At 40.6% G+C, this 24175-nt stretch overlaps 1 protein-coding gene and 1 pseudogene across 4 annotated transcripts in view; both read left to right on the plus strand.

Moving 5' to 3' along the window:
* The window catches only part of CDC42BPA (CDC42 binding protein kinase alpha (DMPK-like)), a 418998-nt gene that overhangs the window by 301165 nt on the left and 93658 nt on the right, over positions 1 to 24175 (plus strand). For all 4 annotated transcript variants that reach the window (XM_006897745.1, XM_006897747.1, XM_006897744.1 and 1 more), the window contains 4 exons: positions 2146 to 2393; positions 8991 to 9096; positions 12299 to 12423; positions 23201 to 23306. In XM_006897745.1, the coding sequence (XP_006897807.1) occupies positions 2146 to 2393; positions 8991 to 9096; positions 12299 to 12423; positions 23201 to 23306 (585 nt within the window). The remainder of the gene's footprint in view (positions 1 to 2145; positions 2394 to 8990; positions 9097 to 12298; positions 12424 to 23200; positions 23307 to 24175) is intronic.
* LOC102851767 overlaps positions 23946 to 24175 on the plus strand; it is a 1610-nt pseudogene continuing 1380 nt past the window's right edge.

Below are 24175 nucleotides of genomic sequence, written 5' to 3' on the forward strand. Positions count from 1 at the left end.
TCAGGTAAAAGCCTTATATAGAAAGAAAATCATATGATAACACACAAAATTATGTATGTTTGGAAACTTAAAAACAACACATCTGCTTACTATCAATCAACACCAAATATAGCTAAGCCTCCAGATTTTCTGAGGTTGTGAATCACATGGGAGGAGATTACCCATTTTTCCCTTATAGCAGCTGGTGGATTTGAGCCACCCACCTTTATCCAGGAGGCTGGGCTCTATGAGGAGAAATGTGGGTCAAGATTGGTGGACTATTTATTAACAACCTGCGTTATGCGGATGACACAACCCTGCTTGCTGAAATTGAAGAGGACCTGAAGTGCCTGCTGCAGAGTGTCAAGGACTGCAGCCTACAATATGGATTGAGGCTCAATGTCAAGAAGACAAAGATTCTCACCACTCCACCAACTGGCAGCATCAGGATGAATAGTGAAGAGATTGAGATTGTACACAGCTTTAGTTTGCTTGGCTCCATAGTCAACAGTCTTGGCACCAGCAGCCAGGAAATTAAAAGGCACATTGCCATGGGAAAGTCTGCTGTTAGGGACCTCTCCAAAGTACTGAAGAGCAATGGTGTCTCTCTGGAGACTAAGGTGCGTCTGATACAGGCTGTGGTCTTTGCAATCACTTGTTATGCATCAGAGAGTTGGACAATGACCAAGGAGGATAGAAGGAGAATTGATGCCTTTGAGCTGTGGTGCTGGAGAAGAGTATTGAGAATACCATGGACTGCTAGGAAAACAAACAGATTTGTCCTGGAAAGGGTTAAACCGGGTGGCTCCTTGGAGGCAAGGATTCTGAGGCTCCGTCTAACATACTTTGGACATGTTGTGAGGAGAGACCGGTCCCTGGAGAGGGACATCATGCTTGGGAGGGTGGAGGGACAGCGCAGGAGAGGAAGGCCCTCTATGAGGTAGATTGATTCAGTGACTGGGATAATTGGGATGGGAGTGTCAGAGACAGTGCGATTGGCACAGGACAGAGCAGAGTTTAGGGCTGTTGTACATAGGGTCGCTATGAGTCACAAGCAACTCGATGGCACATAACAACAACAACAACAACCTTTGAGTTAGCAATGCAGTCAGCTACTCACCAGTCCACCAGAGTTTCCTAACTAGGAAACTAAATGTATTTCAGTGATTTAATGTAAAACCAATATGCTTTGTAAACTGCCACTCAAATCACAATTTTAAAAAGCATTCAATTATAGGAATAGTCTATTATAGATAGAAGGACTATTTAATATTTTACATTCTTTTTTATTTTAATTTTTTTTAATAATTTTAATGAACATTTACAGATATTTTAGTTTTCCATTCATTCATTGCTGTACTTCTCTCCCCACCCAGTCCTCCCCACTCCCCAGTTCTCTCCTCTTTGAAAAGAAAAAGAAATACTCCCTCCCTCGTACACAATCCCCCCTCACCCCTCCCACCACCCCAAATACATTCCACTATGCAACCTTAATTGTGGACTCTTGTGATAACTGTAATAACCTATCATACATCGCTTTTAAATTATTCTCTCCCTCTTCTGTTTCAGTACAGTATACACAATTTATCCAGTTTTTCTCAGTCTTACCCCATTTTACAGCAGTGGCACCATGCAATATTTGTCCTTTTGCAACTGAGATATTTCATTCAGCATAATGTCCTCCAGGGTCACCCATTTTGAATAATATTGCATGAGTTCCTTGTTTTTCAATGCAGCATAGTATTCCATTGTGTGAATATACCACAGCTTCTCTATCAATTCATTTGTTGATGGGCACATTGGTTGTTTCCAACTCCTTGCTGTTGTGAACAAAGCCGCGATAAACATGAGTGTGCAAATATCTGCTTGGATGTCAGTTATGGTCTCTTTGGGATATATTCCCAGTAGTGGAATTACTGGGTCAAATGGTATCTCTATTTGCAACTTTTTGAGAAAGTGCCATACAGCCTTCCACAGTGGTTGCACCATTTTACACTCCCACCAACAGTGAATCAGGGTTCCAGTTTCTCCACAACCTCGCCAGCATTTGTTGCTTGCTGTTCTGTAAAATTTTGCTACTCTTGCTGGGGTGAGATAATATCTCATAGTTGTTTTAATATTTTACATTCTTATACATCAGCTAATCTTTTTTTATTGCTTCTTTAGCAAAAACAGATCAGTTATTCTCCAGGAGTGTGCAGCATAGAACATCAACAGGAGATAACTAAACTCAAGACTGATTTGGAAAAGAAAAGCATCTTCTATGAAGAAGAATTATCTAAAAGAGAGAGGATACATGCAAATGAAGTGAAGAATCTGAAGAAGGAACTGCATGATTCGGAAGGCCAGCAGCTGGCTCTTAGCAAAGAAATTATGATTTTGAAAGATAAATTGGAAAAGACAAGGAGAGAGAGGTAAGCAGTAAGCTATTTATGCAAACAGTAATTGTTTCTAGAGGATTTATTTTCTGCCAGCTACTTAGCGATCCTTAGAAAATAAAACAAATCCCATCTCTCAAGGTGGCCAAAGTCAAGATTAGGAAATAGATAATTACAATGCTGCATGATAGCAAAGTAATTGGGACAGGTATAGGTGCACACACAGAAGACACACAAAAGATAACTTAGATATGTCTAGGCTTCCTGAAGAAAATTGCATCTGAAAGCTTAGTAATAAGGAGGACTTAGCTGAGGAAGGACAGTGTCCAGACAGAAGCAGCGAATGTGTAAAAATATAAAGGAGATGAAGAATGTGGCACAGTGAGGAAATGAAAGCTGTCCACTGTGCTTGAAGCACAAAAAGTAAGATAGAATTAGTGGTAAATTAGGCCAGAAGGTGAATTAGGAGCAAAAATGATACATAAAGTGTAGGAGAATGTATCTGAGTGGGTATTACTGACATGATTTTACTTGTAAATGGTTTCTGTGAGGACGGTGGGAAAGGAGAAGCTTCGCGATGGACATGCGGCTGGAAGAAGCCAATTAGGGAGTGGTGGTGCAGATCAAGAGGAGGATGGACTCAATCTGTCTTGGAGGAAGTGCAATCAGGGTGCCCCTTAATGGCAAAGATGGGGAAACCCCGCCCTCCTTACCTTGGGCATTTTGTCAGGAGGAACCAGTGCCTGAAAAAGACATCACGCTGGGAAAGGTTGAGGGTCAGAGAAAGAAAGGCAGACACTCAGCATTACATTGACAAAGTGACTGGAGCAGTGGACTTGAAGATGCTGAGGTTGTGACAGGATACAGCGAGACTCAGATGTGCTGTTCACAGGGTCATTGGCAGTTGTGTCAACTCCAGGCACTCAGGGGGCCTTAGGAAGATAGGAACCCTGGAGACATATGGGTAAAGCACTCTGCTGCAAACTGGAAGTTTGGCAGTTCTAAGCCACCAGCCCCTCCTGGGGAGAAGGTGTCTCTGTCTTCTTCCATAAATATTCGCAGCTTCTGGGAATCACACAGAGCAATTTCATCCTGCCCTTCAGGGTTGCTGTGAGTTGCTATAGGGGAGCTCTGGTGGCCTAGTGGTAAAGATTTGCTCACTAACTCACAGGTCAGCAGTTCAAATCCACCAGCTGCTCTGTGAGAGAGGAATGGATAATCTCCTTCTGTGTGATTTACAGCCTCTGAAAACCCACTGGAGGGTCAGCTGGGGGTCGGTTCCAACTTGAGAGCACATAACAAAAACATCATGAGTTGCTATCAGTTTCTGTATTAAAATGAAGATGAACAGAGGACATTTTTCCCACCAAATGGGAATAGAAGAGATTATTAGTGATACTTCATTTTCTAGACATGCAGGCAGCTAAGTATATGTTATTGTCATTCTCATTGTATACTGTAAGCAGATTCATTCCATTTGAAAGATTTTTAAAAGTTGTAATTACTTACTTGTGTTTTAACAGAATTACTCTTAATAGGTGAGAATAGTCTGTGATTTTAAGTAAGAGTGAAATTGATAACACCACTTAGAAAACTATTGTAGTAATCTAGGCAGAAGATAATGGTGGCTTGGGTCTAATTTGGGGCAGAGAGTGCAGTAAAATGTGTCAGTTATAATGTTCTTTGAATATAGAGTGACTTGCTGATGGACTGAATACAGTGTTTAAGAAATAGAAAAGAATCAAAGATGTTGTTCTGGTCCATCATTGAGTTGGAGCTGACGCATAGCTGACCCTCCATCCCATTTTCAGAGACAGTTAATTGCATGGGCGGAGATTGCCCATCCTCTCACAGAGCAGCTGGTGGATGCCAACCACGTTCCTTCAGGATTGTGTCTTCTTATCACTAGGCAAGGATAGTAATAAGATTTTTGGCCTGAGCAATTGGGAGAATATAGTTACTGGGTAGAGAGAAAGAGTACAGAATTTGAGATCCTTCCTAGACATCCACTTGGAGGTAGCTTGTAGGCAGTGTTTAAAGAAGTCTAGATTTTTATACACTGGGGAGCAGACCCTGGGAGTATCTCTCACATGATATGAAAAGCTGTGAGACTATATAAATCACTCAGTAAGTGCAGGCAAATAGCAAAGAGATCCAGTCTTTAGAAAATAGGAAATGAGGAAGAACTAATAAAATGAACATAGAACATCAAGAATGATGAGAAATAAAACCAGTCCAAGTTGGTGTTCTGAAAGCCAAATTTAAAAACTCTGTCAAATCTACTAGCATTACAGAGCAGCTGAGATCTGAATCAGCTCAGATGAGGACTAAGTACTGGCAGTGATATGAATGTCATTGGTGGCTTGAGAGGAGCAATTTCAGCAAAAAAGTAGAATCAAACACCTCAGGTTTGGATTAAGGGAGACTTGCAGGAGAGCAATTGAAGATGGTAGAGACAAAACTATTAACTGCATCCTGAAGGCACCCAGTTTGAGGCCACCAACTGCTCCACAGGAGAAAGATGGACAGTCTCCTCCCATGCAATCAACAGCCTCTGAAAACTGCCAGAAGGTCAGCTATGGGTCAGTTCTGACTCTGTGGTACACAACAACAGCAATTATTAACTGTTAATTTGAATGGCTTATTGTAAAGACAAGTAGTGAAGTGAGATAGTAGCTGAAGGAGAAATCAAACTTAAAAGAAGCTATTTTGCCTTTTTTTTTTAAAAAAAACATGTGAGAAATAGCAGCATGGTTGTAATTGCATAGATGTTTATGGAGAGAGTAGAAAGAATGACTTGACTATTGTACTTGCCCAGAGTGCCTTCTCTAAGCCTATGGGGGTTAATATATAATGTTGGTGTTAAGTGTTCAACTCATAGTGACCCTATGAACGAAAGACCTAAACTCTTTTATAACATTCATCATTTCTCTAAGTTCATAGAGTTTTCCAGAGGCGAGCTATTTAGGAAGTGGATGCCACTCCTGCTTTCAAGCTTGTTTTAATCTGGAAGCTCTACCAAACACTGTCCACCATGGGTAACCTTTATCACATTTGACACATCAGTGTCACAGTGTTTACCATGTTAGCAACCCTAGTTAACCCTGTACAGCAAATTGACAGACCAGTGCTGTACTACTTAAAATACTGTTGGACTGAAAATAATTAAAACCAGGCCTGAGGGCCTAAATGCCTTTTAAATCCAATCAGCTCATAGCCATTTGCGAGCAATAGACCACAGCTAGCTTCAACCTAAGCCTCAATATATAACAACAGAAGAGAACGTAGACGCTTTGGGTGCACTAGACAGGGTGATAAGCTCTTGTTGGGTTTGAGAACATGAAGCTGGACTTGTTAGATTGGAGATATTCAGTGTATTCAAATGACGAAACCCTCCCCTCATAGTGACCCTCCATCTGGAGCCTGAACTCTATGCTTTCATGGGAAGTAGTATCCGTATCCGTTTTTCTTCCCAGGAGCTGCTGGTGGATATGAACCACTGTAATATGACCCTTTGGCTAGCAGTGCAACACTGTGGACTATGCTAACAAGGCTCCCGAGACAAAGAAAGTAGATGTCCATTAGCAGACCAGTCTGTTCATTAAAAATGACTATGTTTATGAAAATGCATGTGATGTTTAAATTTAAAGAGAAAGATTGGAATTTGGAGTAGTCACACTAAAAATTACTTTTCACAATAAAGCAAATGATGCAGCATCCACTTGGATGCAATCATTTTCAGTGAAATCAGCACTGGGCCGCCTTCCACTGTCACCTCCACATGATAGGACGACTACCACAGTGCTTTTCAACAAGGTAGTCTTTCTTTGCTATTGCCTTTACTCATCTAAGTAGAAAGATTGCTGCTGGGTGTTCGCAAAAGTATGATTAGTGAGCATCTGAGCAGACTGAAGGTGGCTCTGTTTTCTCTGGTTATATCATTCAGCTGCCAACCAGGATTGTGGTTCAAAACCATCCCCTGAGAAGGGTGTGGCATTCTGCTTCCAGAAGCAGTAGTTACAGGAATGCTCCTTGGAAACCCTGTTGGGGAATTTCTCTCCATTCCTCAATACTCCAGTATCCAACTTTTTAGGGAAAGATGGTGAAACATCATCTCACATACTGTGGGCAAATTGTTCAGAGGAGCCAGTCCGTGCAGAAAGATGTCATGCTTGGAAAGAGAAGACCCCCAACGAGGGTCTACAGGAATGACTCCAGTGTGTCAAAGATGTTCAGGATGGCACAGGGTAGGACAGAGTTCAGATGTGGTGTTCATTGAGCTGCTATTGTACTTGACTCAACAGCATCTTACAGCAGTAACACATGATCACTGTGAGCTGCGAGCAGGTTGTACATTATACATATATTCCAACATTCTCATCTCCCTGAACCAGTGAACTCTGTCCCCTTCTCAATGTCAGATAAGTATGGGCAGCTCATGCCTGATGATTCTAGTTCCCTCTGACAGCCAAGCTTCAGTCTAAGTGATTAAACTAGTGGTGGAAAACACCATCTGAGTACTGAGATGCAATAGATTAAATGAAGAAAAAAATTCCTGATAATTGCACCTGTTGGAGAAATGTATCTGTAGCTAGTAGAAATCTGGTAGCCTTGAGCCAAGAAGTTGTGCTGCCAGCTCAAATCCATCAGCTGCCTCCTGTGTGATGTGCAGCCTCTGAAAGCCCACTGGAGGGCCAACTAGGGATCAATTCTGACTTGACAGCACATAACAACACCAAAATTCTTCATATCATTCCTTTCCTTTGGCCTAAGACACTTAAAATTCATTCCTATGTGCTTCCCATATTCCCTCCAATGCAAATCAGATCCTACCACTCTTTCATTGTGTCTTAGCTCTTGTTACCCACCTGGGTATAGTAACAGTTAAACAGGGAGGTATTGAGGATAATTGACACACACACCCATTTTGAAACAACTGCCCCAAGTGAATTAATGAGATTATATGCAAAGACCCCTCAAAATTGTTGGGACCATGGGGGACAGTAGAACCTTCAAGGAAAGTTCAGTAGGATATACAAGTTCTGTTTCAGCCTACAGGTTTCCATCAGTATCCCAGAACTCTCCCCATTCCCAACCACATCTGTCACTTAGCTGAAGAGAGTTGTTGTCAGTGTCCCCGAGTTACTATTATGTGCCTCATGGTGTGATCAAGAATGTAGACTTGCTTTTATAGTATTCTAGCCATGAAAGAATTGTCTGATCTTTGTCAGGTAGACTCAGGTTGAGGGGCACCTTGGTGACCTTTTTAAATTTGCCAAGGTTGTAAAAGGTAGGGAAGACTGAGAGACTCATCCAGACAAAAGGAGACTGAAGAGACATGTCCTCTAAACACAGTTCATGTTTCTGAGTGAGACCCAAGATTAGGAAAGAAGGATCTTAGGAAAGTTGACAAACTTGAATTGTGCCTATGCATTTGGATGGTCTGGTCTGTGAATGTCGACGTTTGTATTTTGGCGAGTTGCATATTGGTTATGTTGGAGAAGGTCCTTAACTCTGTGAAGTACTAACCTAAAGTATTGGGAGTAATGGGACATGCAACCTACAGGTTCCCTTCAAAGGTAATAAGTACAGGGAGTGAGAAAGAGATTGACAGAGCACACATACTAGATGGTAACAATTAGGGGATATGGTTAAAGAGGTTATAGGAAGTCTTTATACTATTCTTGGTTCTTTTATGTAAATATGAAATGACTTCAAAATAAAATATTTGTAAATGCTTAAATGCAAATAAAAATGTATAATTATGGGCAGATGGTTTCTTAATCAAAATAGTAGGAATGAATCTGGCACAGTCTTAAATAAGAGCTCAAAACTTTATATTTTTAATACCATACTGCAAATATACAAATAAAGGTACCTCTCTTGGTCTCAGATTAATTTGTCTTTAGGTAAAACATGATGAAATTGAAAAAGATGACAACTATACTTTCATTTCAGTAGCTTTTATTAACTTTAAGATCTTTTTCTGAGTTAGCGTTCTCTATTAGCCACCTTCTTTCAGATCATATGTATAATACATATTTCACTTTTTTAATAGAACCTGTTCTCAGAAGTGAGTTCATGTACGCATGTCTTTTTGCCTATCCTGTCCACCAAAATGCATAACCCATAGGAGCAGGACCTATTCTGAGGGCCTTGAATATATAGTAGCTTTGAATAAATATTTGGTAAATGAGTGAGTGAACAGAGAAGCAGTATTGTGCACAAGCATCTTGAGAATTGTTTTTATGAGGGCTGTCATTGTGTGATGCTTTCCAGCCACCTGTCTACTGTATTCTACATCACTAATGCTCTGGGAGGGAGCTCTGGGGGCTTAGTGGATAAGGAGTTGTACTGCCGGCCCAAGGGCAGGCGGTTCAGTGGTCACATGGGGATGCTTTTCAGCCATTTTCAGCTCACAGCTATGCCTAGTCCTGAGTACAATGGAAGCAGACTGTAGGCATGTCTTTTACACAACTGGTGGAAGGTTTTAGCAGCTAAGTGCTTAAATATTATGTCATCAGGACTTCGGGACTCTTATACATCATGTGTTAACTGTTGCAAACATCTTTCAATTTTTCCTTACATTTTAATTCAATTACTTCTTTTCATTTTATGTTTGAATTGTGCTAGTCAAAGCGAAAGGGAAGAATTTGAAAATGAGTTTAAGCAACAGTATGAACGAGAAAAAATGTTGTTAACTGAAGAAAATAAAAAGCTGGCAAGTGAACTTGATAAGGTGAGTAATTCAGTCTTGTTTGTATTTGTAGATATAATTTTACATCGGACATGCATTCATAGTTTAATAATTCTTACTAAGATGGGATGGAATGAGAAAATTTTTTTGCTATACCAATCTGTGACAGGAATCTTCTGAGAAGAGAATTTTGATTATCTGATTTTATTCTTTGTTCCAAATATTACTTGGCACCTCCAGTCTTTGTTTTTTCCATAAATCCTTTTTTTTAACTCTTCTCTTATACTCACCAACTACTATATCATGGGTTGCTAAATTCAGCAAATTTGAAATAAGAATGATTGGCCTTTGGCCAGAGTAGGCTAAAAGGTTAGTAGAACTATGACAGCTGTGATACTGTCTTCATCAGAGAAGACCACTAATAGCTAGATGTGATCTCTCTGGTAGTTGAAGAATCCAAAGAAATCAACTCTGCCTAAATTTGATGTCTTCAATAAAAGGAGAAGCATAGGTTAAACTTAAAACTCGCCAGGTTTTATACATGTTTTTCAAATACTTAATAGATTTTTTTCCCTTTTAGTGTCAGATTTACACTGCCATTGTTAGGCATTTTTATCCCAATTCTTAACATGTATTTATAAAAATCCTAGGGTTCTCTTGTGGTCTAGTGCTAAGAAGCTGTGCTGCAATCCCAAAGGCACTTGATTCAAATCCACTAGCAGCTCAATGGGAGGATAGGCAGTCTCCTCTATGCATTTTATAGCCTCCAAAAACCCACTGGAGGGTCAGCTATGGATCAGTTCTGTCTTGACAGCACACAGCAGCAGTGCTCAGCATTTTTCCAGGGGCCTCTGTCCGAGGCGTGTGGACATTGGGTGGAAGTACAGTGCCACTCAGGCTGTGCCAAGAACAGCATTCTAGGTGGGAAAACAAAACAGAACCGAGGAAATAAAGTTTCTCAGTTAAAGTATGAGCAGAAACTGAAGAGGAAGGAAGAATACAGAACGTAACATGAGGCATATTGAAAAGACCTACTATAAAATTATTTCATTTCCGATAAGGAGACTGGAGCAAAACCAGTGTCTGACAAGTTCCTTAATGGTCCATAATTTTTCAAACTGAGGAAAAATATTGAGCCACTAAATTTAAAAAATGCCACAAGGCATGAAGAAGATAAACAAAAAAAATAGTCAGTTTCAGCACAACATGGAAGAACTTTTGAAAACTCACAACCATCAATACAGACCTAAAAGCAAGCAGAAGAGAAAGAGACCTGGGGTTCAGAGGACAAGGTTACCCTGAGTGCTGACTCAGCCGAGAGCGTAGGATCCGGTAAAGCAATGAGTGTCCTCAGAGTGCTCATGGAGAACGGCTAGTTGACAAGGCAGAAAGGAAAGGCAAATACCCAGACTGGAAGATTCTAGAGGGCACAAAATCTCTTTTTCTTCAGTATTACAAGAAAATAAAAGACTGGAGGGGACTCTAGACTAGAATAGACTTCAGACCCCATTGAGCTTGAACTTGTGCATACTTATTGAGATCAGGATTCACTTTAGCTATTTTTAAAACTTTTTTAGTAGTTTGCATACGGTCAATGATAGTGTATTTTGGACGTATACATTGTGTTTTATACAGTCTTTCATTTGCATTGTTTCATATACAACCATTCAGATAGCTTTTATTTTATAATTAATGACTTTGATCTACCCTTATTATTACATTGTCTCAAGTACCCCTTGAATCTTTGCTAGTAACATTTTGAGATAACTGGGAATTTAAACAGTTAATTGCTGTATATTTGATGACAACTTACTAAATTTGTTTCAGTGAATAATGGGTTTTTGGCTCTTTCTTAAATGAGAGAATGTAATGTTTTTAGAAATATGCACAGAATTGTATATACATGAATTATTTTTTAATGTATGGTATTTACCTCTGAGTAATGCAGAAAGAAGGGCTAAGAGGAGAGTAGTATAAATGGAACACAATTAGTATGAAGGTGATCACTGTTGAAGCTGGATAGTGAACTTACAGTAATTCACTCTTACTATACTTGGATCTGTAATCAACATCCAAGGTAGCAAAGATCAAGACATCAAAAGATATGTTACATTAGGAAAATCTGCTGCAAGGACCTCTCCAAAGTGTAAAGAGCCAAGATGCCAGTTGAAAGTCTTAAGATGTACCTTATCCAAGCCATGATATTTGCAGTTGCTTCCTATGCATCTGAAGGCTGAATACTGATTGCAGAAGATGAGTTGATGCCGTTGGGTTTGTGGTGCTAGTGAAGAGCACTGAATATCCCCTGGCCTGCCAAAGAACATAGAGAAAGTGCAAGCAGAGTGCTTCTTAGAGGCAAGGGCTTTAAACTTCATCTCACGTACTTTCGGCATGTTGTCGAGAAGGGCCAATCCTTGGAAAAGGACATCATGCTGGAAAGTATGGAGGGTCAGAAAAAAGGAAGACCCTCAACAAGATACATTGGCCAAGTCACTGTAACAATGGGCTTGAACACATTAGAGATGATGAGGATGGTACAGGGAGAGGGCAAGGTTCAGATCTTTTGCTTATGGGATGAATATCATGAGCCATGTATAGTCGATTCAGTGGCACCTGATAACAACATGGTCTTTCATATGCATATTCAACTTGGTCAATGAGTAAGAATAACAACAACAAAATTTGATGACTTTGAGTTGTTGTGTTAGTGAAAAGTGTTGAATATAACTTGTACTGCCAGAAGAACAAACAAATCTATTTTGAAAGAAATGAAGCCTACATGTTCCTTCAAAGCAAGGATGGTGAGACTTTGTCTCACATACTTCAGCCATGTTTTTAAGAGGCGTCAGAAAAAAGATATCATTCTTAAGAAAGCAGAGAGTCAAGGGAGCTCTGGTGACCTAGTGACAAGAAGTTGCACTGCAATCCTGAAGGAATGCCGTTCAAATCCACCAGCTGATCTATGGGAGAATGATGGATCTTCCAAGCCTGGTCAAAAAAGCAGAGTCAGTGAAAGACAAGAAGAACCTGTATGTGAGGTATTAACATAGTGACCCACCAATGAACTTCATTGAGCATGCAGAAGATTACATATTTGGTATTTCAAATGTGTAAGCAGCAGAGTTTATAATATTAAGAAATGAGCAGCGTGGAGATTTTTGTGCTGGAAGATGATGAGTTAAGAGATTCCGCAGAGGCATCTGGACCCTCAGGTTCCTAACAGTGAGCTGTGTCTTCCTTTCAGCTCACCACTTTGTATGAGAACTTAAGTGTGCATAGACAGCAGTTAGAAGAAGAGGTAAAAGACCTTGCAGACAAGAAAGAGTCAGTTGCCCATTGGGAAGCTCAAATCACAGAAATTATTCAGTGGTGAGTACTCTTGAATGAAATTTTTGTGGGTGACTGTGTTCATATGAATGAATTGATGTCAGTTGTGGGAGACTACTAATGTGTTCTTTGTTCATTTGCGATGAAATCCAAGTTACTCAGAAAAATAGTTACACTATGAATCATTTCTGTTCTGTGTGTTCTGTTCTGTTCCTCTGTCACCTAACTGCAACAAATATCTCCTACCATTTTAATACTTCACCCTTAGCTTGTCATTTTTTTAAATCGATCTTCTCTTAAGACAGAGTTGATCCTTTAAGATTTGCAGAATTTTACCCACTAGCTATAAATGTTTCTTTCCAAGATTAAAACCACCATATTTGTGATTATTTTAAGAAACTGAGAAAAATTTTAAAACTTAGAATAATGCTCTATCACCCTTTGTAATTGCAGCAAATTAATTCACACATAGCATTTTAAAAACCTTTAGCGGGTGCACTTTGGTTTTATCAGCTACTTACTCCTTAAATTCTTGGGATTTAATTTGGGATTATTTTGGTAACCTTCATATTCTTTCCTTAAATAATCTGTCAGTATTTGTAAAAGTGTGCTTATTTATATTTGTAATGGGGTAAGTAGAATCCAATATAACTTTTAAATACATTTTCTGTTTCTTTTCTACTCTTTATAACACATCACAGATTTTTCATTTATATCAGAACCAGGACTTTGAACCAGGCCATTCATCATGGCCAATACCGTGAAACTGGAGTGGACTAGAATTTGTGAAATGTGAGTGTACTGGAATGATGACCAGAAAAGGGAAACTGACTGGCCAGTGTCCTGCTAGGAGTGTGATTCGTCTGCCTCTTAGAAAAGAATACCAGAATCCACACCGCATGGCCTCCAAATGTCCTGTCAAGTGGACTTCGCTAAAGAGGTGGCTGCCTCAAGATGACATTGGTGTGTCACACTCGCCAATCAAGGCCGGAACCAACACCCTCTCCCAAGTCTCCATTTCAGAACTTCAATCTGTAATTCCTCCAGGTCCAGTACACACACATTTCACAACCTTGGGTCTGTTCTCCATTCATTTCATTGCCCAGGGCTGAACTGGTGCTAACTGGTTCCATAGACCAGTCATTTGTTGGGAATTTTTTGTCCTATGCTCATATTTCAGTTCTTTAAATATTTTCCATACTTATGGTAGATGAACTGCTTGCTTAGTAAATAAAATCAAAAGTGAATAAGTACTATTTTTTAAGTATTTTTATCTAAATGGCTCAAGTACTTTATATTATCATACCTGTAGGATTATTTTAACTGATCTTTGTTGTTGTTGTTCTTATGTGCCATCGAGTCACTTGCGACTCATAGCGACCCTGTATATAAGAGCCCTAAACGCCATTCTATCCTGTGCCAACCTCGCCGTCTCAAACACACTCATTCCCACTACTCCACTCACAGCATCGATCCATCTCATTGAGGGTCTTCCTCTCCTGCACTGTCCCTCCACTCTCCCAAACATGTTGTCTCTCTCCAAGGACCAGTCCCTCCTTGCAACATGCCCAAAGTATGTCAGACGAAGCTTCAGAATCCTTGACTCCAAGGAGCATTATGGCTTCACCCTCTCCAGGACAAACCTGTTTGTTCTCCTAGCAGTCCATGGTATATTCAATACTCTTCTCCAGCACCACAGCTCAAAGGCATCAATTCTCTTTCTGTCATCCCTATTCACTGTCCAACTCTCCGATGCATAGCATATAATTGCAAAGACTATAGCCTGGATCAGGCACACCTTAGTCTCAAGCCTGGCGTCATTGCTCTTCAGTACTCTTGAGAGGTCACTCATAACTGACTTTCCCAATGCAATTCATCTCCTGATTTCCTGGCTTCTGTTACCAAGAGTGTTGACTGTGGAACCAAGTAAACTAAAACTGTTAACTACCTCAACCTCTTCACCAACCATACTGATGCTGCCAATTGGCCCAGTGGTGAGAACTTTGTTTTCTTGATGTTGCGCTTCAATCCATATTGAAGACTGCAGTCCTTCACTTTCTGCAGCAAGCGCTTCAGGTCCTCCTTAGTTTCAGCAAGCAGTATTGTGTCATCTGCATAACCCAGGTTGTTGATGATTCTTCCACCAATCTTGATGCCTCATTCCTCCTTGTACAGCCCCATGTCTTGGATGATCTCTTCTGCAAACAGATTGAAAAGGTATGGAGACAAAATACATCCCTGACGGACCCCTTTCTTTATTTTGAACCATCCAGTGTCTGCCTGCTCTGTTCTGATGACTGCCTCTTGGTGCAAGTATAGGATTCGCATTAGCACAATCAAATGTTCTGGGATTCCCATTCTTCTCAGAGTCAGCCACAGCTTGTTGTGATCCACACAGCTTATCAATAAGTGATTGTTGTTGATTGCCTTCGAGTCAAGCAAAACTCATAGCGACCCTATAAACAAAAGGCCTGAAGCCCCTCTACAACTATCGACATTGATGCAAGTTCATAGAGTTTCTGGAGGCATGTTGTTTAGGAAGTGAATGTCACTCCTACTTCCAAACTATATGACTATTTAGTGCATACTTAAAGAAAGTACCCAAGTGGTAGATTGTGTTTCAAACAGTATAAAGATTTATTAATGTGTCATTTATATAAATGCTATCAAATCTACACTTCTGAAATGAGATTTCTTTTTAATTTGTCAAAGGATTACTCATCATTTGTAGCTCCATTATTACACAATCAAACTTGCAATTAAAGTCCATCTGCAAGTGACTTTAATGAAGACAAAGCTGGCATGACCGAAGATTCAGGTGCTAGCCTGCATCTCTTTGCCAGTGACTGGGTGATGTCCTCAGGAGGACTGGGAAGTGGTTCCGGAAGAGAAGAGGAGCCTTAAATGTGGACTCTGGGAAAGGGAGGAATGAAGACCAAATACTGCACATGATACCACACGAAATGTTCTCTTTATACTCTTCACACTCAGGTGAAATAAGCAGAAGCAGGTAAGAATACAAGGAAGTAATTCTACAGAAAGGCTGTTATTCAGTAGAAATCTATTACATTGCTAGGACACATGAATCTACCTCTGAGAATTTAGCTTTAGGAAATAATCAAGATATGCAAGCTGTCTACTGCAGTATCACTTATAATAAAGAAAAATCATCTGTAACCTAGACATCTAATGATTCTGATGAACTAAATTATAGAATGTTGCCATTTCCAAATGATAAATTAGAAATATCGCCTTGAAGAAAATGTATCATTTAGAAGAATGTGGGGGAGTGATGCATTGTTAAAGAAGGAAACTTGTAAAATACTTAAGGAAAAGAAATGGGTAAACATATCAGATGACAAATTATTGACTGCTTGGTAGACAAAAAAGAGCTGGTAAACAAAGGTGTGGCTCCTGTGCTCCATCCAGAAGTGCCTTGGTCAAAAGGCCTGGTGATCCGCTTCACCCCAGATCAGCCACTGAAGACCCTCTGAGACACTGGTCCAGTGTGAACACGTGGATTCCCAGGACTTGTGACTGGCCCTCTGGTAATTTTATGATGAATTGCATTGGGAAAGTCTGCTGTCAGAGATCTCTCCAAAGTACTGAATAGCAACCATGACAGTCTGGAGACTAAGGTGTGTCTGACCCAGACCATATTCTTTGCAATTACTTGCTATGCATCAGAAAGCTGGATTATGAGTAGGGATAATAGAAAGAGAATTGATACCTTTGAGCTGTGGTGCTGGAGAAGAGTATTGAATATACCATGAACTGCTAGGAGAACAAACAGGTTCATCCTAGAGAGGGTGAGACCAGGCTGCTTCTTAGAGGGAAGCTTCGTCTCACATACTTTAGACATGTTGGAAGGAGGGACCAGTCCTTGGAGAGGGATGTCATGCTTGGGAAAGTAGAGGGACAGCACAAGAGAGGAAGACCCTCAATGAGATGGATTGATTCAGTGACTGGGGTAATGGTGGTAGCTGTGTCAGAGATAATAAGATTGGCACAGGATAGAGCAGGTTTTAGGGCTGTTGTACATAGGATGACTTGATGGCACATAACAACAACAGCAAAGGTAAAAAATTCATAATATCCAAGTTCTCACTTAAAAGTTAACTCTCTGAGGATTAAGAGCTAAGTTTAAAAAAAAGATAGTGAAACTAGAGCCATTTGCATTTTTTTTAAAACTGGTGTACCAAAGAAATGACAAAATGTCAAAACAAAATTGTGGAAGTCTGTGGTATACACTGTTTTTAGTGTTTCTGTTGGAGAAATTTAAGCACTTCGATACAAAATAAACAACATAATTCATTTGACGGGACTTTGATTAATCTCTTACTATATTTGCTGAAGCATCCCTTGGATGGAGAAGCCCATTAGAGCATGGGGTCTCTGGGAGTCCGGCTGCCTTGTCACCACTGGAATAGAACAAGGCCTTTCCCGCTCACCGGTCATTTCAGCCAGCCCACATTGTGGCACACGCCTCTCAGCAAATAGTCCTCATTTGTGTAGTGATATATTAATAGGTTTTTGAAGCATTGCCTGTTTAAGGAAGTGGGCTCAGAGCTCACATGTGCCCTCACTTTCTTACCAGGAGGCCTGTGAAGTAAGTAGTATCACCATGCTCGCATTACAGTTGAGAAAACAAGATTTAAAGAGTATACCTGGCATCCTAGGTGTTCTGTAGCTAGACCTGGGATTCAAATCTGGGTCTCCTTGACTAAAGACTCTAAGTACTTCATCACTCTGCTATATGTAGTCTATCTTCCTAAGTTTACAAAGCCCGTACTTTATAGTTCTTCTTCTATTTAAATAGTTGTTGTTATAGGCAACTCATAGTGACTGTACGAACAAAAGAGCTGAACACTTGTATAATTTTCATCCTTTCTCCAGGTTCATACGGTTTCATTTAAATGGTTACGAAGTATTTTTTTGGTGGGGAAGGGAAGGTTTTCATGTAAATGACATGTATTTATGATGTTTGACACACTTTTAAAATTAAAAGTTGGTTTGTTGGGTTTTTTAAATTTATGGTCATCCTGTTTCCCATTTCCCATCATTCACATTGTGTTTTGTATATTCATTTCCATACTTTGTGTCTTGTAAAATTAACCACTATTGATTGATGCCCATTACTACCCTCTCTTTGCAGATCTCACGAGATCTTTCCTAATTCCTTCACCCTCTCCCTCTGCTTACCAAACTCTGTGACCCCATCACCATCCTGAGTCTCCTTCCCTTCCCTCTTTGCGTATTTATACCATCTTCCTAGTTGTCCTTCTATTTTTAAAATAATGGTCTTATGCAGTATTTTTCAAAATCATTGCTCCTGAGTATTACATAGTATTCCATCATGTGAATGTACCACAGTTCCCAATCCATTTGAATGTTGATGGATTTTAGGGCTGTTTCCACGTTCTTGTTACTGTAAATAATGCTGCTGTTTCCTTCAGTGTGCAAATCACTGCTTGTGTCTCAGTTCTGTTTCCCTTAGGGCTTATTCCCAGTAGTGGAATAGCTGGGTCATATGTGTTCACCTTTTTGAACAAACACCTTCCAGAGTAGTTGTACCATTTACAATCCCACCAGTAGTGCATGAGTGTTCTAATCTCTCCACATCCTCTCCAACGTTTATTGCTTGCTGTCTTGTTAAACTTTGCCACTGCTACTGGGATGAGATGGCACCTTATTGTAGTTTTGAGTTGCATCTCTCTTATTGTCAGTTATTTTTATCATCTTTTCATGTGTCTATTGACCATCTGATTGTCTTCTTCTGTGAATAGTCTTTCCATAGCTTTTGCCCATTTAAGTAATTGAGTTATCAGTCTCTATCTTGTAGAAGTCCTGTAGGATTCTGTAAGTGTTCGTTACAAGATCCTTGTCTGAGATAACATTGCCAAATGTTTTTTCCCAGTCAGTAGGTTTCTTGATTAAATTTTTAAAAGAAATTATGAAAATTTTGATATGTCCAAAGAACAGAATAGATCAAAGTTGGCCTTTTGTAATTGAACAGTTGCTGAAATTATCCAGAAGCAGCTGGAACAGTACGTTGACAAAGAACTACCAGAATAACAGGCTGAGTTTAGAAGAGGCCATGACACTAGGGACATCATTGCCAACATCAGATGGACCTTTGCCAAAAGCACAGAGTACTAGAGGAATATTTATCTGTGTTTTGTTGACTCTGCAAAGGCACAACAAATTATGGCCAACCTTGAGAAGAATGGGAATCCCAGAACACCTGATTGTGCTCTAGCTAAACCTATACTTGGATCAGGAAGCTGTTGTCAGAACAGAGCAAGGAAATATCATATATGGAGAAGGATGTCATGCTTGGAAGGATGGAGGGACAGCACAAGAGAGGAAGACCATGGATGAGATGTATTGACACAGTAACTAGGGTAATGAGGGTAGGTTTGTCAGACAGTGAGATTGGCTCAGGACAGAGCAGGATTCAAGGCTATTGTGCATAGGATCGCTATGAGTTGCAAGCCATCTGATGGCACATAATAACAACAGTAGTAAAGAGTTGTGCACCAACTCTAAGGCACGTGGTTCAAATCCACCAATTTCTCCATGGGAGAAAGATGGGCAGTCTTCTCCCATGCATTTAACTGTCTCTGAAAACCCCCTGGAGGATCAGCTATGAGCAGATTCTGACTCGATACTACAGAACAACAGCATTGCTTTAAGCAAAATGGTTCGGATAGAAATCAGACTCCAGGAAATGCTAAACTGATTGAAGGCTAAGTCCTAGAGCAATTAGGCATAAATAAGTATATTAATTTCCTCAGCTAGTCGCCATCAAGCCGATTCAGACTCTTGGCACCCATGTTCTTGGGAGTCCCACAGTGCTCCGTGAGGTCTTCGGTGACTGGGTTTTCAGAAGCAGATCATCAGGCCTTTGTTAACAGGTACCTCAAGGGGAACTCCACAGTACTTTCTTTGGAAATTAACTTCTTGCAAATTGCTTTTGTGATGTCTGAAATCACTACAAAAACAACCACCCTTGCTCACTTTTCTTTTCATACAGTTGAACACATTCACATTCTCTGACCACGCTGGTATTCCACTAATCCTCACCTTTTGATTAAACCTATGTCCCTTTTCCCCCAAAGCACTAACGATGTAAAAAACACAGCACAGACTCAAGCAGCTACACATGCTCACCACTTAATTTAAATCCCACTGAGTTCTGTATCTTGCATAACAATTTCTCTTCATTCCCATTTGTTTGTCTATTTTTTAACCAGGTTTTTAGAAAATCTCACTTTCTCAGGCCCCAACTCTCTCTTGCCTGCCTCTTGATCATCCTGCTAAGTCTCTTCATATTCATAATCTTTCTCTTTCCTTAACTATTTTAGAGCCATGTCTGAAAAAGATGTGCAGTCTCCTCCCATTCCGTTTACAACTTCATAAACCTGCTGGAGGGTCAGCACACAACAACAATCTGTATCACTATAGTGAGCATCTTCCCACAGTGGTTGGTTTTGCTTTCTGGGTTTGTTGGTTTGTTTGGGGTTTTTTTATTTGTTTTGTTTTTTTGTTTGTTTGTGGTTTTGTTGGTTTTTTTGCTTGTTTGCACATTTTTTTCCTTTTAGCTCTAAACCACTCTCAAAGAGTGTCATACACCTTTCAGAGAACCTCTTTGACATACATGAAATTTGACTCTTCAAGATTTAAAAATTCTCAGACATCCTAAAGGAAGACACAAAATCTGTTAACTTACATCTGTTTAGTCTATTGAATACCTCTTGATTTATCAGAGAAACATATGCTTCAATAATATGGGTTACTTCTGTGAAAACAACCCACCTGCTCTGAGGCAAATCATCTTTCTGTGTTTTGGAGAGTCCCTGACAGCAGACCTGCCCAAAGCAATATGTCTCCTGATCTCCTGACTGCTGGGACCAAGGGTATTGATTCTGGATCCAGTGATTTCAAGTGAGATGAAATCACTGACAGTTTCAATCCTTTCTTCATCTATCTCAATGTTGCATCTATCACAATGTTCTTTACTGGCCCAGCAGTAAAGACCTTTGTTTTCTTGATGTTGAGATGTAATCCATATAGAAGACTTTAGTTCTTGATCTTCTGCCACAAACATTTCAAGTCCTCCTCACTTTGAGTAAACAAGATTGTGTCATCTTCATGATGCAGGTTGTTGATGAGTCTTTCTCCAATCCTGATGCCACAGTCTTCTTCGTAGAGTCTAGCTTCACTAATTATTTACTCAGCATACAGATTGACTAGGTATAGATAAATGATACAGCCCTGATGAGAACCCTTCCTGACTTTAAATCATGGAGTGTTCCCTTGTTCCATTCAGACAACAGCTTCATGGTCTAGATACAGGGCACAATTAGTGTCCTGTAATTCCCTTCTTCTTGATGTAAGCCATAGTTTGTTATGATCCTCCTCCAGTATTTCAGCTGGAGACTTGAATTTTGGTTCCTTTCGCTTTTGCATCTCTGTGTTTAGAGCAACCTTCAGAGTCTGTCCTGACATCCATTTGGACTATTCTCTCTTTTCTGTTAAGTAGTATTTTGCTTTTCTTACCTTATGATACTATTGATGTCATCCTGCAGCTCCTCTGTTCTGCGATCACTGGTGTTCAGTCTATCACGTCTCTTCGTGAAGTGGTTCCTAAATGCAGCTGTATTATGCTCAGTGTTTGTTTTGGCTTAGACTTGTTTTCATTTTTTGGCTTCAACAAGAACTTACATGTGAGCATTTCGTGGTCTGCTGTGCAGTAAGGCCCTGACCTTGTTCTGACTGGATAGTACTGAGTTCCTCCATTGTCTCTTTCACCTAGTCACTGCCATCATGTTGGTGTCTGTTCACAGGAACCCCATAGGGCAGAGCAGGCTGTGCAGCTTTATGGAACAGGCTGCCCCAAGTTGCTGCCATGCAGCTGTTGGTGGCTTCAGGACACCTTTTGGTTAACAGCCCAATGCTTAGCCCACAGCATTGCTACTGTTAAATGCCATTGAGTCAGAACCAATTCACAGTTGATCTTCCAGTGGATTTTCAGAGACAATAAAGTGCATGAGAGGAGATTGTCCATCTTTCTTCCACAGAGCAGCTGGTGGATTCAAACTGTTCCTTTGGATGAACAGCTCAGCTTCTTACTGTTAAGCCACCAGAGCTCCCAGGACCATTGTTAGTTTAATTCACATACCATTCAGTGAGACCTATCTGGATAGTTGCTGTTTATGTTTTAATTTTAAATATTTTAAAGTATTTGTAACAAACAAATACAATAATATTTGTCATTGGTTGTACTATCATGTGATCTCCAGTATTATTTGTTACCATGACTATATTTTTTCAACCACTGATCCTTACTCTTTGATTCCAACTGTTACATTCCCATCACCAATAAACAATAATTCATCAAGATTGCATATTTGATTCATTTCAAACCACTGTCGTTGATGTTGTGTGCTGTAAAGTCGTAACCAGTTCAAAGCTGACCCTCTAGCAGGTTTTCCGAGGCAGCACATCACATGGGAGGAGATGGTCCATCTTTCTTCCAGTGAGCAGCTGGAGAATTTGAACTGCGTGCCTTTGGGATTTGCAATGCAGCTTCTTACCACTAGGCCACCAGAGCCCCCAGTAAATATAAATACTGCATCTTGATTGTCTTTCTGATCCATTTCAGACTGTTGTTGTTGTTATGTGCTGTTAAGTTGATTTCAACTCATAGTGACCCTTTGTACAATAGCTCTGAACGCTGTCCTGTCCTGAGCCAGTCTCACTATCTCTGACACACCTACTCCCAGAATCTTAGTTACTGTGTCAATCCATCTTATCTGGGGTCTTCGCCTTCTGCACTGTCCCTCCCTCTTTCCAAGCCTGATGTTTTTCTCCAAGGAGTGGACCCTTCTGGCCATGCCCTAAATATGAGAGATGGAGCTTCAAAATCCTAGCTTCCAAGGAGCAGCTTAGTTTCACCCTTTCTAGAACAGACCCATTTCTTTTCTTGGCATTCCATAGTATGTTCGGCACTTTTATCCAGCACCACAACTCAAAGGCTTCAAGTCTATCATCCTTAGTCATTATCTAGCTTTCCAATGCATAGGAACTAATTGCAAAGACCATGGTTTGCTTAGTTTCCAGACTGACATCGTTGCTTCTCAGTACTCTTGAGTGGTCCCTAACAGCAGATTTTTTTTCCCCACTGCAATTTGTCTTTTGATTTTCTGGCTGCTGATAGCAAGAGTGCTGTTGATTATGGAGCCAAGCAAGCTGATCTTCTACTGCAAACAGAAAAAAATAAAAATAAATAAATAACAATACACTGTATCCAGTAGTGTTGGGTTAGGTTTACCCAGCTCTAAATCGTGGTAAGTGCAGACTGCTGCCTCTTTCTATGGAGCAGCCAATGGATTCAAGCCACCAGCTTTAAGCAGCCCAACATGTGACACTACACCACAACTCTCCTTGACATCCTCAATCTCTTCATTTTTTTGCTTGAGTGATTGGTGTGTAAATAGCAGTCATGTTATCAGGTTTCCCTTGTATGCAATGAAAAGCACAGCCTTGGATGCCCAGGAAGGCCCTCTGCTCCATCCCAGGGGCTCACTGTGAGGCAAGGGTCACTGGATGGTATTGGGCACAATTCAGTGAACCTCTTACCACCCCATCAGGTAATTGTGTTTTAAAAGTCTTTTGAGACTATTTAACAGTCTTTACATTTCTATCTTTACATTTAGCACATATCCTTAAGAAGCTTGAAAATACTGTTTCACAGGAGTCTCCCCTGTTGGTTTCATGTTTACATTTTATCTCTGTCTTTCTGTGTGCACTTTAGGGTCAGTGATGAAAAAGATGCACGAGGGTATCTCCAGGCCTTGGCTTCTAAAATGACTGAAGAATTGGAGGCATTGAGAAATTCCAGCTTGGGTACACGGTCAACAGTAAGCTCTGCCATTTCACATGGAGGCCTATATTGTTAGAAACAAAGAGGTTCAAAAATGGATAAATCTGACTACCAGTATCATTTTTTTTTTCTGTGCTGCAGTCTAGCATAATTTTTTTTTCAGAATAAATTACTTAGCCTGTATATTTTCTTTGTTAAGACAGCATTAGCTATAGCTAATAGAAGACATCATGTTTGGAAAGATGAAGGATCAATAAAGGAGAGGAAGATTCCCAACAAGACTGACATGGTGACCCCAGCAATGGGTTCTTGTGTCTCAGAGATGATGAGGATGGCACAGGATAGGACAGGGTTCAGAGTGTCTGTTCATAAAGTCACTATAGGCATACTCAGCTCAACAGAACCTAACAACTTAGCCTGCCCAGACCAGCAGAGGCAGCAGCCAGAGCAGCCTCCGCCTGCGCCCCCCTCCCACCCACTTCAGGGCCTCTTTCCCCCCTTCCTCTTCTGCCTGCCCACAGGGGGTCCCCTCTCACCTTCCCTCCCACCCCTATTGTTCCATGCCCCCCACCCTTCCTCTTCCTGCCCACTCCCCTTCCCTCCCCCACCCTGTCAGTCACCTCACACCTGCAGTTTTGTCTTTCACCCTCACCTGTTACCAAAGACTTGACCACTCTAAGTCCAGCTTCCCAGAATACAGCTCGACATGGACACCAGTGTGATTGAAGGTGGATTAAATGTCACTCTCACCATCCGTCTACTTATGCATGGAAAGGAAGTTGGCAGTATCATCAGAAAGGAGAATCCGTTAAGAAGATACGTGAAGCCTTTCTACGAAGATGGCGCCGAAAGCGAAGAAGGAAGCCCCTGCCCCTCCCAAAACTGAAGCCAAAGCAAAGGCATTGA

Source organism: Elephantulus edwardii, unplaced genomic scaffold (genome assembly GCF_000299155.1).
Source record: "Elephantulus edwardii isolate Elephantulus edwardi_28Jun2011 unplaced genomic scaffold, EleEdw1.0 scaffold00214, whole genome shotgun sequence".
Lineage (NCBI taxonomy): Eukaryota > Metazoa > Chordata > Mammalia > Macroscelidea > Macroscelididae > Elephantulus > Elephantulus edwardii.